Below are 16719 nucleotides of genomic sequence, written 5' to 3' on the forward strand. Positions count from 1 at the left end.
GCCAACGAATAAGAAAAATATCCCTTTAGATATATGGAATACATGAACTATCAATTTATAAGCTTTATTATTTAAATTTATATATATTATAAGACATTGCAATTTATAATTAATTAATATTAATAATAACTATATAATAAATGATAGGGTTGAACCGGAACCCGGAAATCCGGATTTTTTCTAAGGCCGGATATCCGAAATCCGGTCAACGTTCAATATACGGCAAATTACCGGATATCCGGCATTATAATTCAGCCGGATATTCGGATAGTTTTAATATCCGGAATCCGGCATTAGAATTCGGATAATTTCAATATCCGGTATCCGGCCTAGCCGGATATCCGGACCAACCCTAAACAATGATATAACATGCACTTAGTTCATTCCATTTTAGTCACACTATAAGAGGGAGGGGGAGGGCATTTCTTACCAAAATTAAATCATTGAAACGTTTGATCACCGTTAGTTAGAGAACAAATAATTAGAATTCAATAATAACAATACCCAAAGTTTTATAACCAAGGCATCAAATAATGTGGCCATTAAACTTTGAGTACCAGTGTAATTTACAGTCCAATGTTCCCCCCCCCCCCTATTTTTTTTTAATATTTAAAAACACTTTTTTTTTGCATAAAAAATGCCCCCCCCCCCCCTCCTTTAAATAAATAACATAAAAGCAATCAAAAATTAAATTATTTCTAAGAAAAAAAATCTACCAAAATTTATTAGAACATTTTTGTTTGTTATTTAATGCATCTTATACATTTTAAAATTTAAATTTTATATAATAAGTAATTTTGGTTATAGTCCCTTTTCGTGGCAACGCCTCTTAAGGGGCGTTTCATCGTATTTTCACATTAGTTTTAGGTTATTTCAGATTAGGTTAGGTTAAGTTAGATTTGGTGACTGCCCCGCAGGGTTAGACCCCTTGCAGGAGAAAGAGGAGAAAAGCTACTGTGAAAAAACGATGAAACGCCCCTTAAGAGCCGATGCCACGAAAAGGACTATACCCGTAATTTTTAAATCATAAGCAATCGAGTTCAAAAAGCTTTTTTAATGAAAATATCATAAAAAATTAAGTATTGTAAATATTACAAATTCATTTCTCGTTTTCATTCAAAACCGATTAGAATCGGTTCTCATCCATACGGAAAAAAAACTATGTCTAGCATCGTATTATATACAGTTTTCTACAAATATAAAAATGTACAATCATAAGATTAAAACCAGTTTTTTTAGCCCGTGCTTATGGCATCTCGGGGCTAAAAAACCTAATTTTAATCTTATATTTTGTACATTTTATATCCGCGGAAACCTGTTTTTAACACGATGCAAGAAATAACTATTATCAAATAATTTTCATAAAATTTCATTCATGTGCTTTTATCATTGACAAAAAATTAACGACTCCCCCCCCCCCCCCCACTTATGTTTAAACAATAATTTGGAACAAAAACAAATCTTCAGTATGGCTGAGAACCGGTTCTAATCCGCCGGATATTAATCGGTTTGGAAGCCTGATACTGGAAAATATCTTAAGGTGTGGTATTACTGGAAAAGGGTGCCAGCGGTTTGGTCCTTATGTGGAAATAAAAAAAGGTACCCTAATATGCAAAATTCGATTAAGATTATTGGTTGAAAAGTTTGGACACTGCTAGTCAATAAATATAATAAATAATATAAGTTCCCAAAGTTTTGAAGCCAACTAATGAAAGAAGGTAGTTTTCAGTCCTATGTTCCCTCCCTTCCTGAGTAAACTGCTAGTAAGCAGTGTCGGAGCCGTTTAATTTTGATGCGGCTCCGGCTCCGCGGAGCCGTATATGAAAATACGGCTCCGGCTTCAGCTCCGGCTCCTACCTTAAAATTAATATATCAATTTTTGTTCATTATTGAAATTGAAAAAATAAAATAAATAATATAAAATATTTTGCTTTTATTTGATTAAAGCTATATAAAAGTAGAAGGATATGTGTCTATTTGTTAAGTAACAATAGTTTTTCAGTTTATTATATGGAAATAGACCGTTGCCAAATTATATTATTACTTTAAAAAATCACTTTTAGCTAATTTGGAGCCGGAGCCGTTTTTAATGAAAAATACGGCTCCGGATCCGGCTCCACCAAAAATGTTGCTGCTCCCTGCACCCGGCTCCGGCTCCGAAACACTGCTAGTAAGATTAATTTAACCACCATTGCCTTATCCCTCTCCACAATTTTGGAGAAAATCATTTTATTAGCATGGCCTAAAGACCGATTAATATCCGCTGGATTAGAACTAGTTCTCAGCCATGTTGAAAAATCATGTATTGCATAAGGTATCATAGACTATTTTCTACAAATATTAAAATGAAATATCCTATAATGTAAATCAGTTTTGTTAGCCCGGGCCTTCGGCCACTGAGGGCTAACAATACTATTTTTTTTCATTTTAATATCTGCGGAAAGCTGTCTATAATACTATGCGATAAATTAATATTAGATTTTAGGGTAAATCTTTTTATGTTTCCATTAGGGACCCAAAAAACCGCTGAAACCCTATTAATAAGGGGGGGGGGGGGAGAGTTTTGACACTTTTGCGTAAACAGGGAGTATAGGCTTTGTGTTAGGAGTGAGAGGATAGGTTATTTGGCAAAAAAAAGTTTCCATTTGGGGTGTAGTTTCCTTATAATTGGATTTGGCCTCCAGGTTCAGGTGCTGCAGGCCTCCAGGTGGTCTCTGGACAGGTAAAAAATTTAGTTTGAAAAGTTAGAGGTCAACTTTTAAAATAAAATATGCATCTTTTTTGAATGTTTCATATTTGACAAAAAAACCTATCCTCTCACTCCTAAGACAAAGCATTACTCTATATTTAGAAAAAAGTGTCAGAACTCCCCCCCCCCCCCCCTTCTTTATTTAATACAAGCAGACTGTAATTTTATTTCGTACATTTTTTTTACATATCACATTTTATATATTTTTTTAGCGTCAAATATCCTTCTTTTAAAAAGGCAAAATTACTACAAAAAATTCAATTTTTTTCTTTATTTATTTTCAATTTAAAATGGAAGTATAAGCCTAGCAACTGCGACCCTAGTATCTTCTAGGAATATTCGACGGGATATGAAATATAGCTTAAAACCATACAACGACTTATTTTATAAAAAATAAAAAAGCCTAAATCAATCCTGGGACCTATAAGAAGCTTCACTGTAAAGGAGAACCATATCTCGGTTCAGCGGTTGGCGAGTTCCTTGCTACAGACAAAAAAAGGCTTACTACTTTATAAAATAGGATATAAACCCATCTACCATTCTTATTAAGCTTAAAAGTTTTACCTCAAACACCCCCCCCCCCATACCATCTCTTAATTTTCAGGGTTGGAAAGGGAGGTGAAGAAACTTGAAAGATTATTTAATTTTGCCTTAAAAATCCTTTAAAAAAACACAAAAATTCACTGTTTTTTTATATAAATCACAAATTTATTGTTTTTTTCTTCATTTTTCTCTGTTTTTTTTCACATTTTTATAGTGATTCATTCTCGGAGTTTTGTAAACCCCCGGGGGTCGGCCCCTCGGGGCCAGCAAAACTGGGGGCTCCAGTGGCTTCCACCAAGGTTTTGCAGCTGGCGGACATAACAGCTGCTGTCTCACAGCTGCTATCAACACAGCTGGGATGAGCATCAGCTGTGACACCATCTGATACAGAGCTAGAGCAGCTGTCATCTGTTCTTTCTCCTGAAAATATCCGCTGGATTAGAACCGGTTCCCAGCCATACTATCCGCAGCATGTCCGCGGATAGCTGTCTATAATACGATGTTATAAATATATATGTATAAATCTTTCTCCTGGCAACAGCAAAAGGTTTAATATCCGCTGGATTAGAACCGGTTCTCTCAAACCATTTTTTGGAATTTTAGATTTAAAAGAAAAATTTATAAGAAAAATTTGGGGGGGGGGGGGGGAGATTTTTTGGGGGGAGTGGTGGTTAGTCGACCCCACTATTTTGATTTTAGTTCTAAAAAGAAAAAACATATTTTTTTTTTGGGAGGGGGGGGGGGGGTATTTTTCATTTTTTTGGGGGGTTGAGGGTGTCCCACCCCCCAAGAAAATAGTTATAAACCTTACCGGGACCTATGAGATGCTACCCTGTAAAGGAGAACCCGATCGGTTCAACAACTAGCGAGATCCTTCGCTACAAACAAACAGACAGACATTGTTCTACTTTGTATTATAGATACCAACCGATCCAGATTAAATATTTGTTTTTCTTCAGATTTAGAGCCCTGCTACCCTGCTGAAAATTTTTAACTTAATCAAGTATTTCTATACAGGTTAGGTTAGGTTAAGATATGAATATACATATAAGCCCCCCGCAGGGGATAGGCATTTAAAATTCTATAAGATAGTTTAAAATAGGTTAGGTTCAGTTTTCACTCCGACGTTTGGGACTCCTGCGTTTATCCAAGGACCTATGGACTAACCTTTAGTGTGATGATCTGTAGAGTGTGGGGGGTGGGGGTGTGTACAGGTGGGGGGAGGTCCATTAGGTTCAGTGGTTAGCTCAGAATAACAGCTGTTACAAACTCTGCAATAGATACCACATCTGTCCAAACCTGTCTGTCTGTTTGTCTATCTGTCTGTCTGAATGTAATTAGTTATGTATGTTTTTCCCTGTCTGTTTGTCCATCTGTCTGTCTGTCTATCTGTCTATCTGTCTCTCTGTCCGTCCATCTCTCTATCTGTTTGTCTGACTGTCCAACTGTCTTTTTTAAAGTCTGTCTATCTGTATGTCTGTATGTAGTTTTGTATGTTTATTCCTGTCTGTTTGTCCATCTGTCTGTCTGTCTGTTCGTAATGGTACAATAAAATTGTGTCTTTTGCCTGTCTATATGTCCGTGTATCTGTCTGTCCATCTGTCTGTATGTCTATCTGTCCATCTGTCTATCTGTCACTAATGCAACAAGATTGTGGTACTATGTGTCCCTAACTGTTTGTCTGTCTTTATGTCTATCAGTCTGTCTGTCTGTCTGTCTATCTGTCCATCTGTCTGTCTGTCATTAATGTAACAAGATTATGGTACTATGTGTCCCTAACTGTTTGTCTGTCTTTCTGTCTGTCTTTTTATCTGTCTATCTATCTGCCTGTCTATCTGTCTCTCTGTCCGTCCATCTCTCTGTCTGTCAGTCAAGATTGTGGTACTTGTTGTTCCTAACTATCTGTCAATCCTTCTGTCTAACAGTCCATCTGTCTGCTCGTAAATGTGTCTTTTGTCCGTCTGTCTGTCATTAATGCAACAAGATTGTGGTACTATGTGTCCCTAACTGTTTGTCTGTCTGTCTGTCTGTCTATCTATCTGTCTGTCTGTCTGTCTGTATGTCTGTCCATCTGTATATTTGTCTGTCTATCCGTCTGTTTGTCTGTCTGTCCAGATTGTGGTATATAACGTCCCTGACTCCTTTCTGTCTGTCTGTCAATCCGTCTGTCTGTCAAGATTGTGGTATATAACGTGCCTGACTGGTGAATATAACTGTTCCTGTGGTATTGGCACACTCTGCTCAGAACATTCACTACAAAACAACCGACCACAACACCTGAGAAATAAAACCGTTTAATATCCGCTGGATTAGGCCCGGTTCTATTCCATATTATCCGCACGCTGTCCGCGGAAAGCTGTCTATAATACGATGCTATAAATGAATATATAAATCTCAGGGATCTTAAGTGATAAGACAATGCACATTGGGGCATATCAGCCAAAAAGGGGATTTAATTATTTAGAGCCCGAATTTCGTGTTCAAAATGTCAAATTAGAATGTTTGAGATCAGGGAATGCATTTCTTAACTTATCAGAGTAGTATGAAAATTTTTCAGTTGCGCAGCTACTCTATCACTAGCTTTTTGGGCCCTTTAAAGTGTATCTATGTCAATTGTATTCCGATTTTAGTGTTCAAAGTGTCAAATTAGGGGTTGTTGGGGCCTGGGAATTCATTTCGGTAGAAGGGGAGGGGATGGTGTTAAGGGGGTGGATGGGAAATCCTTATTTTAGTCAGCTACAAGTTTGTTCAGTGATAATAAATCCATTATAAATGTAGGCATGATTGACATCAATTTTTATAAACTCATATCTATATTTATATTGAAATTATGATTCTTGTTTACTGTTTATCTGTATATTAACCCTTAACGGTTAGGGGGAGGGGATCGTTTCCCCCCCCCCCCCTCCTCCCCTCCGTTTTTTTCTATCATATTTTCTGTGTGTGAAAGATAGAGAGCTATAAATGAGTGACTTCTTAACTATGGCTATGCCACATAACTGAGAGTTGGAATTTTTTGAAGATCTCCAGCCTGGCGGGCACTGCATGCCAGCAAACCTGACAGGTTAATCCAGATAAAAAGCAAAACATTTTTTTTGACTTAAACAAAGCCTTTCATCTTACTAAGATATCATAAACCCTTATGTAAAATATAGGTATTCAAGTCAATTTTAGGTTCCAGGTATGATCTTGAAGGTCCTGATCCTCCAGAGCTGGATCTTTAAAAGCGTAGCCGTTGCCGTAGTCGTGGTCAGAGTTACAGCCACCAACCTAATAGCGATCTTTAAATCATATTAACCACGCGTTGCCGTGGCCACAAAAAAAATGCGATCTTTAAATCATATTGGCAACGTGTGGTCGTAGTCGTAGCGTGGTTAACCACGCTAAAAGTGACCACAGTCCGTTAGTGTGGCTAAAGCGTTGCTAAAGCCACAGCCATGACTATGGCCACGGCTACAGCCACGCCAACGGCTACACATTTAAAGATCCAGCTCTGGTCTAGAAATCTTTAAAAGCCTCCTGTGACCGCAATTTTTGACTTAGAGACTTCAAATTTTAAATTTAAGCTTTTCTTGTATGTCTACATAACATATTAAAATTTCCTAAAGATCCGCCGCCGTTTTCCCGCCACCCGCTGACTGCGGCGGCTGGCAGCTGCCAAGTACAGCTGCAGCCGCCAAAATTTATGTTTTGAGATTTATAATATAAAATTTACATAAAGATAAACATTTTCTGAAAAAATTGTATTTGTAGCTTCAAAAAAAGAAAATAACAGCTTTTTGAAATTTTTAAGTAAAAAAGGACCTAAAAACAAAGGTTGTTGAATAAAAGAGCGAAGTAAGCGAAAATTGACTTTGAATCACTTGTAGTCGGAAATTCATTATCAATCAGGGGACCTGCAGAAAGAACCCCCTCCCCCCCGACCGATAAATGTGCGACAAGGGGCCCAACTGTTAATTAACAAACAGGGATCTAAGGGACAAAACAATGACCGATTAATATATGTATAATTGTATATTGTATATACCTACATAATATTGATACATCAAATTATATTACGAAATTGATTACTGTAGATGACAATTAGTGATTAAAATATTTCAACACTACTTAATGAACCAAGCAATAAAAAATCGATAAAACTTCCTAAAGTTTTTAGGCCAAAAAATATAAAAAATTTATTTTAAAACTTTGGGGACTAGTGTAATAAACAGTCCAATGTCCCCTCCCTTCCTAAATAAAACTGCAGATTTTAAAATGAAGACCAAGTAATTACATAAGGGGGGGGGGGGGCGTAATGACATTTATTCGTAATCCGTGAGCAAAATGGTCTTAAAATTTAGCTAGACCCTTCAAACTTGGTATATAAGCCTAGTCCTATAGGTATTACATCTAAATGGCAAAAAAATCTAAAAATTTTTATTTTAAGGTTAGGTTAGGTAAGAAAAACCCTGCAGAAATGGGGTTTTTAGGCTTTTTTTGGTCTATTTTGATGTGGAAACTTACCTTAAATTGTTTTTTCTTAGGGTTTTAACTTAAATACACTGTATCTATTCATATGGACTTTATTTAGATGATTCAGCAAGTCGGGGACCGACCCCAGGGGGCTAGGTGGGTGGCCCGCAGGGGTTAAGTGCCTTTTTCCCAATACATATGTTGTGATACATCTAATTATAGGTTTTTTAGGTCAAGGAACTCAAATTTAGAGCTAAATTAAGCTTTAGACTAATCTGAAGCTAGCCCCAGCGGGCTAGGTTGTTGGCCCGCAGGGGTTAAGTGCATTTTTTCCAATATATATCATGTTATATATCAAAATATAGGTTTTTTAGGCTAAGAAACTCAAATTCTAAGCGAAAATTAGCATTAGACTAACCTGAAGCTAACCCCCCCGGGCTAGATTGGTTTTCTGCAGGGCTTAAGAGCATTTACCTAACCTAACCTAGAAACTTACTTATATTTTTAAATGTTTTTTTTTATAAACTTTGTCTATTAATGATGACTTTATTTAAGATAATCAAGCAAGTCGGAACCGACCCCCAGCGGGCTAGGTTGGTGGCCCGCAGGGGTTAAGTGCATTTTTTCCAATATATATCTTGTTATATATCAAAAAATAGGTTTTTTAGGTCAAGAAACTCAAATTCTAAGCGAAAATTAGCATTAGACTAACCTGAAGCTAACCCCCCCGGACTAGGTAGGATTTCTGCAGGGCTTAAGAGCATTTACCTAACCTAACCTAGAAACTTACTTATATTTTTACTTGTTTTTTTTTAATAAACTTTGCCTATTAATGAGGACTTTATTTAAGATAATCCAACAAGTCGGGAACCGACCTCAGATGGCTAGGTTGGTTTTCTGCAGGGCTTAAGAGCATTTACCTAATCTAACCTAGAAACTTATTTATTTTTTTCAGGGTTTTTAGGCTTTTTTTGGTCTATTTTGATGTGGAAACTTACCTTAAATTGTTTTTTCTTAGGGTTTTAACTTAAATACACTGTATCTATTCATATGGACATTATTTCAGATGATCCAGCAAGTCGAAGACCGACCCCAGCGGGCTAGGTGGGTGGCCCGTAGGGGTTAAATGCCTTTTTTTAGAAAAAGTATGTGTTATCATATATCAACTTATAAGTTTTTTAGTTCAAGAAACTCAAATTTACAGCTAATAAAAGGATCAGACTAATCTGAAGCTAGCCCCAGCGGGCTAGGTGGGTTTCCTGCAAGTCTTAAGTGCATTTTACCTAACCTGACCTGGAACCTTACTTGTTTTTTTAGGTTTTTTTTTCTGGAATAAACTGTGTCTATTTATGAGAACATTATTTAAGATAATCAAGCAAGTCGGGGACCGACCCCAGCAGGCTAGGTGGGTGACCCACAGGGGTTAAGTGCATTTTTAAAAAGTATGTGCTGCCGATACATAAAATTATAGGTTTTTTAGGTCCAGAAATTCAAAGGGATAGTTCTACGAAGTGTATTTAAAGAGTTAAGGTACTTAGAGTAGTGAACTTTTATATGTCATAGTAGAATGTATTAGGCATTGGATAGATATGATTATATGTTAAAGAATTTTTAACATTGACCAGACCAAACTTTTTTTATTTGACAATATATAAAAAAGTTAAAGTGATTTGTCACATAAATTACATGAGAATGGTCTATTTTTTTCCAAATATGTATAGCCAAAACACCATTATCAGAGAATCTTTTTCCACATATTTCACAAGAGTTGTAAAAAAATTGAACAGGGGTTCCCCTTGTGAAAAGTTACTTAAAAAACATAAAAAATAACGTCCGGTTCATTATAGGACAGGTTTTCTATAGATTCTTTAAAAAAAAACAAAAAAAAACGTCTGGTTTACTTACACATTATCTCATGCGGAAATACCACCTAACCATACAACATATATATATATATATATAAAGACCATTCTCATGTAATTTATGTTGCAAATCACTAACTTTTTTAGATATTGTCAAATAAAAAAGTTAGGTCAGATCAATGTTAAAATTCTTTATCACAATCATATCTATCCAATGCCTAATATATTCTACTAAGACATATAAAAAGATCACTACTCTAAGTACTATATTAAATACTAGCGGGTACGCCCCTAGAGGCCTCTAGTGGTACTTTAAATGTTTTTGTTTGTTAAAGTCTACGATAATTCTTTATATTACGGATACCTCTTAATGTTACGTTGAAGTCTCCCAGATTTTAAGAAAATTTTCAATTTTTTTGTCATTTCTTTTGGGAGGGTGGTAGTACCCTCCCCCAAAATAGTTAAAAACCTTCCCAGGACATATGAGAATCTACCCTGTTAAGGAGAACCCGATCGGTTCAGCGATTAGCAAGATCCTTCGGTACACACAGACAGACACACAGACAGACAAACATCCTGTTACTTTAGTATAAGGATTTTTTGGATCATTTCTTGTTGTTATGTGTATTTTGTTGTATAAAAAGTTTGAAGTTCTTTTAACTAGTAAATGCTATCTAAAGTTGTATTTATGACAAAAAAGTTTTTGCCATATATAACATGCAACGAAGTTGAAAATAAAAATGAAAAACTCATTTTTTAAGGAAAATCCCTGGTCAAATCTTTTAATTTTAATCAATAACTTTATATTATGCACTACTACGTTATTTAAAATAGAAAAAACTCACAGTTCACTATTTTTTTTTAAATGCACTTCGTGAAACTATCCCTTTAGAGCTAATAATAGAATCAGACTAATCTGAAGCTAGCCCCTGCGGGCTAGGTGGGTTGCCTGCAAGGCTTAAATGCATTTTACCAAACCTAACCTAGAATCTTACTTTTTTGAAGATTTTTTAATTGAATAAACTGTTCATGAGAACATTATTTAAGATGATCTAGCAAGTCGGGGACTGACCCAGGCGGGCTAAGTTTTACTTAGATACACAGTTTTCAGTCCTAAAGCCATCATTTAAAAGATTCTTCATACAGGAGGCTGACCCAAGGAGGTCCACAACTTGCTGGATCATCTAAAATAATGTCCTCATTCATAGACACAGTACATTCAAGGAAAAAACCAAAAAATAAGTAGGTTTCTAGGTTAGGTTAGGTAAAATGCACTTAAGCCCTGCAGAAGATCTACCTAGCCCGCGGGGTTTAGCTTCAGGTAAGACTTATGCTAAATTTAGCTCTGAATTTGAGTTTCTTGACCTTAAAAACCTATATTTTGATATATAACAAGATGTATATTGGAAAATAATGCATTTAACCCCTGCGGGCCACCGACCTAGCCCGCTGGGGCTAGCTTTAGATTAGCCTTATGCTAATTCTAGTTCTAAATTTGAGTTAACTGACCTAAAAAAATTATAATTAGATGTATCACAACATATATATTGGGAAAAACGCACTTAACCCCTGCGGGCCACCAACCTAGCCCGCTGGGGTCGGTTCCCGACATGCTGGATTATCTTAAATAAAGTCCTCATTAATAGACAAAGTTTATTCAAGAAAAAACATGTAAAAATATAAGTAAGTTTCTAGGTTAGGTTAGGTAAATGCTCTTAAGCCCTGCAGAAAACCAACCTAGCCAAGGGGGGGTAGCATCAGGTTAGTCTAATGTTAATTTTCGCTCAGAATTTGAGTTTCTTGACCTAAAAAACCTATATTTTGATATATAACAAGATACATATTAGAAAAAATGAACTTAACCCCTGCGGGCCACCAACCTAGCCCGATGGGGCTAGCTTTAGATTAATCTAATGCTTATATTAGCTCTGAATTTGAGTTCCTTGACCTAAAAAACCTATAATTAGATGTATCACAACATATGTATTGGGAAAAATGCACTTAACCCCTGCAGGCCACCCACCTAGCCCCCTGGGGTCGGTCCCCGACTTGCTGAATCATCTTAACTAATGTCCATATAAATAGATACAGTGTATTTAAGTTAAAACCCTAAGAAAAAACAATTTAAGGTAAGTTTCCACATCAAAATAGACCAAAAAAGCCTAAAAACCCCATTTCCGCAGGGTTTTTCTTACCTAACCTAACCTTAAAATAAAAAATTTTGGATTTTTTTACCATTTAGATGTAATACCTATAGGACTAGGCTTATATACCAAGTTTGAAGGGTCTAGCTAAATTTTAAGACCATTTTGCTCACGGATTACGAATAAATGTCATTACGCCCCCCCCCCCTTAAAAACAAAGCATTACCAATAGACAGACACATAACACTACTTGCTAATTCCAATTTCAATTAATCATAAGAACACCACGTTATTTGGATATTAACTTAACCTTTGGGACATTTGGCTGTTTATAACACTAGTCGCCAACGATTTACAGTTGTGTGTTAAAATGTTTTGAATACTAATTTTTATCTACACAAGAGGTAATTTTGTGTTTTATAATTGGGAATGTACATCAATTATATTGACCTTTGTCTTATCCCTTTAGATCATTGATAATGGTAATAATCCTTAGAAACAATTATTTAGTTACATTAAAACTTCGAACATAAAGAGGTGCTGATTTAGGCTTAGCCCCTCCATTTAGTGCAATATCTATCATCTATCATATATCCATCTATCTAGTGTGGTAAATTGCAAAATCCATCTATCTATCAATCTCTCTATCTATCCATCTATCCATCATCCAACTATCTATCTATCTCATTTATATATCCATCTATCTATCCATCTATTTATCCATCTATCAATCCATCTATCTATCTATCCATCTATCCATCATCCAACTATCTATCTATCTCAACCTCTAAGGGAAACAATAAGGATGATACAATTCATAAGTAACGAAGCACAAAAAATCTACTGTGATAAATTGCGAATATGGACAATTAAAGAGCAAATGCTTAAATTTAATAGTAAATTACATACTGAATAGCTTTTATAGTGTTTCCAATTTATCTAAACACTCTAAAATAATAGACATAATATACGTGGATATTATAACTGGGTAAATTTTGTTGTCAATTTAGGTTGCTAATTTAGTCCTCATTTATTGGTCAGTTCTTACGTCCAGTATGAGGGGAGGGGATATCGTTATATTAGCATGCTAGAAAGACCATTTCATTTTAGTTGGAGAAAATATGGTGCAACATGCAAGTAATTATATATCCCTTATTAAGATTCTAATTTCTGGTTGTTACAATATTGACAGGAAGAATTATCTAACAAATTAGCGCAGCAATATCAAACTTGAAAAAACCCATATATTTTAGAGGTAAAATAAAACAGGGATTTAATGAAACAATACAACTATGTTATTAAATTTTGACTTTAAAAGCGCCTTTAAAAGCATTTTCTTACAAAGTTTTTGTGCACCCACCTTCAGAAAACAGGCAAAAAACCCCTACGGGGGCGCGGGGGGGTAAGTGAAACCAGTACTGGCGATTATAATATGTCTTTTGGTAATCAAATATCGCTTTTTTAGCCGGTGGCACCCGGTGAAAACATGTTTCCTGATACTGTCTACTTAAATGTTGATTTTAAAACAAACAAAAATAAACTAAAATCTTGACTTCAACTAGAATTATGTAGGACTAATATCTTCAATTTGTGCTTTTTTCTTTTATATTCTCAATATACATGTAATGCATGACTCAACAAAAGTTATTTTGTCTAATTACGTTAATTCTAAGAGATTTTATAATACTTTTAAAATTGTTGGTGAAACACACAAAATATGACTTTTTCTGTAAGAAATATTTTGCATTTCTTAACTTCCAGGCATTAGAAAGCTTACTTAAAAAGCGTAATTTTACGATTCCTTTGAAATCTGATGTAATATGGATATAATAATACTCATAGAATGATTAAAACTTGATTTGGGGGTGGTGAATAAAATCCCCTGGTTGCCCGTATGTGCAATGGAAGAAAATTTGTGTAAACCAGATAAAAATAAAAAAAATCCTTTATAAAAGTAACAGGATGTGTGTGTGTGTGTTGCTTAAGATCTTGCTAACCGCTGCAATAAAGCTTCTTATATCTATCTATCTATCTATCTATCTATCTATCTATCTGTCTGTCTATCTGTCTGTCTGTCTATCTATCTGTCTATCTATATATCTATATATCTATCTGTCTATCTATCTATCTGTCTATCTATCTATCTGTCTATCTTTCTAACTGTCTATCTATCTCTCTGTCTGTCTATCTGTCTGTCTATCTGTCTGTCTATCTATCTCTCTGTCTATCTATCTGTCTGTCTATCTATCTGTCTGTCTATCTATCTATCTATCTGTCTGTCTATCTATCTATCTATCTGTCTGTCTATCTATCTGTCTGTCTATCTATCTGTCTGTCTATCTATCTGTCTGTCTATCTATCTGTCTGTCTATCTATCTATCTATCTGTCTGTCTATCTATCTATCTATCTGTCTGTCTATCTATCTGTCTGTCTATCTATCTGTCTATCTATCTGTCTGTCTATCTATCTGTCTATCTGTCTATCTGTCTATCTGTCTATCTGTCTATCTGTCTATCTGTCTATCTGTCTATCTGTCTACCTGTCTACCTGTCTACCTGTCTACCTGTCTACCTGTCTACCTGTCTACCTGTCTACCTGTCTACCTGTCTATCTGTCTATCTGTCTATCTGTCTATCTGTCTATCTGTCTATCTGTCTATCTGTCTATCTGTCTATCTGTCTATCTGTCTATCTGTCTATCTGTCTATCTGTCTATCTGTCTATCTGTCTATCTGTCTATCTGTCTATCTGTCTATCTGTCTATCTGTCTATCTGTCTATCTGTCTATCTGTCTATCTGTCTATCTGTCTATCTGTCTATCTGTCTATCTGTCTATCTGTCTATCTGTCTATCTGTCTATCTGTCTATCTGTCTATCTGTCTATCTGTCTATCTGTCTATCTGTCTATCTGTCTATCTGTCTATCTGTCTATCTGTCTATCTGTCTATCTGTCTATCTGTCTATCTGTCTATCTGTCTGTCTGTCTGTCTGTCTGTCTGTCTGTCTGTCTGTCTGTCTGTCTGTCTGTCTGTCTGTCTGTCTGTCTGTCTGTCTGTCTATCTATCTATCTATCTATCTATCTATCTATCTATCTATCTATCTATCTATCTATCTGTCTATCTATCTGTCTATCTATCTGTCTATCTGTCTATCTATTTATCTATCTATCTATCTATCTATCTATCTATCTGTCTATCTGTCTATCTGTCTATCTGTCTATCTGTCTATCTGTCTATCTGTCTATCTGTCTATCTGTCTGTCTGTCTGTCTATCTATCTACCTGCAGATATATAGGTATTTTTTTCAGAGTTCTAAAATGGCAACAATATTGCTCACTGGAAATAAGTAGCTATCATATAGAATAACTTTAGATTTTTTATACCTTGATTAAGTTTCTTGTTGTACATATTTTTATTTCTATTTAGTAACCTTTCATCTTAATTCAAACATTACACATAAGGATTTTTACCTGTTGAGCAGGCTCCTGGAGCCTGTCGGGAACACATATTGAAGCCGTAAACAATAAATTTGACTATATTATTTACTTTAACCTTATTCTATTTAAATACCTTTCCTCTAAATTCCAAACTAACCATTTTAGATATTCACCTGAACCTGGAGGCCAATTCTAATTTTTTCAGCAGATATGTCAATAACATCCAAAAAGAAGCATATTTGGTTTAATAAGTGTACCTCTAACTCTTTAAATAAGAAATTTTAATTTTCACCTGTCGAGAGTGGACCTAGAGGCCCCCAGCACCTGAACCTGGAGGCCGATTCTATTTTTTACAGGAGATATGTCAATAACATCCTAAAAGATGCATATTTGGTTTAATAAGTGTACCTCTAAACCTTCAAATAAGAAATTTAAATTTTTACCTGTCTCCTGAGTGGACCTGGAGGCCTGCAGCACCTGAACCTGGAGGCCGATTATATTTTTGTTCAGCAGATATGTCAATAACATCCAAAAAGAAGCATATTTGGTTTAATAAGTGAACCTCTAACTCTTCAAATAAGAAATTTTAATTAAAGTTAGGTTCATTTTTTTTTTTTTTTTAGCCCCAGGGGGCAAGGGGTTGGCGCCAGGGGGACTATTTCTAAACTTAAACTTAGTTCATAAGCATAAAAGCTTAAGTTTAAGAAATCATATCTATTGGTAAAATGGTTCCTGAGAAAATTAAGGTTAGGTTCATTTTTAGGGTTTTTTGAGCCCCGGGGGGCTAGGGGTTGGCGGCAAGGGGGTGACTTCTTCACTTAAACTCAATTTATAAGCATAAAAGCATAAGTTTAAGAAATCATCTCTGTTGGTCAAATGGTTCCTGAGAAAATTAAGGTTAGGTTCATTTTTAGGGTTTTTTTGAGCCCCGGAGGGCAAGGGGTTGGCGGCAGGGGGTGACTTCTAAACAAGAAGTTAGTTTATAAGCATAAAAGCTTAAGTTTAAGAAATCATCTCTGTTGGTAAAATGGTTCCTGAGAAAATTAAGGTTAGATTCATTTTTAGAGTTCTTTTAAGCCCCGGAGGGCTAGGGGTTGGTGGCAGGGGGCTGACTTGTAAACTAGAAGTTAGTTTATAAGCATAAAAGCTTAAGTTTAAGTTTAAGAAATCATCTCTATTGGTCAAATGGTTCCTGAGAAAATTAAGGTTAGGTTCATTTTTAGGTTTTTTTTAGCCCCGGAGGGCTAGGGGTTGGTGGCAGGGGGGTGACTTCTAAATCAGAAGTTAGTTTATAAGCATAAAAGCTTAAGTTTTAGAAATCATCTCTTTTGGTCAAATGGTTCCTGAGAAAATTAAGGTTAGGTTCATTTTTAGGGGGATTTTGAGCCCCGGGGGGCTAGGGGGTGGGGTTATCCAAAAAATGATTAAAAATCCGTGAAGTACTTACCAAAAGTAAACTTTTATCCCAAATTACCTATAGTCTAACTTTAATACCTAGCCCAATGATCACGGAGTAAGCGAAAGTGTCAA

The 16719-nt window shown here is 35.6% G+C and overlaps 1 protein-coding gene across 1 annotated transcript; it reads right to left on the reverse strand.

The window, feature by feature from the left end:
- Positions 1-50: 50 nt before the first annotated feature.
- LOC145306976 (uncharacterized) lies at positions 51-15349 on the reverse strand. Its single transcript, XM_080149316.1, has 8 exons — positions 15323-15349; positions 10702-10793; positions 5489-5569; positions 4460-4551; positions 3400-3712; positions 2899-2995; positions 717-1551; positions 51-399 (listed from the first exon to the last, which is right to left on the reverse strand). Exons 1-5 carry the CDS (start codon positions 15347-15349, stop codon positions 3501-3503), a joined length of 504 nt encoding a protein of 167 aa, XP_080005442.1. The 3' UTR covers positions 51-399; positions 717-1551; positions 2899-2995; positions 3400-3500.
- Positions 15350-16719: the final 1370 nt, after the last annotated feature.

This window comes from Acartia tonsa, chromosome 15, assembly GCF_053477335.1.
Source record: "Acartia tonsa isolate MP-2025a chromosome 15, ASM5347733v1, whole genome shotgun sequence".
Classification (NCBI taxonomy): Eukaryota; Metazoa; Arthropoda; class Copepoda; order Calanoida; family Acartiidae; genus Acartia; species Acartia tonsa.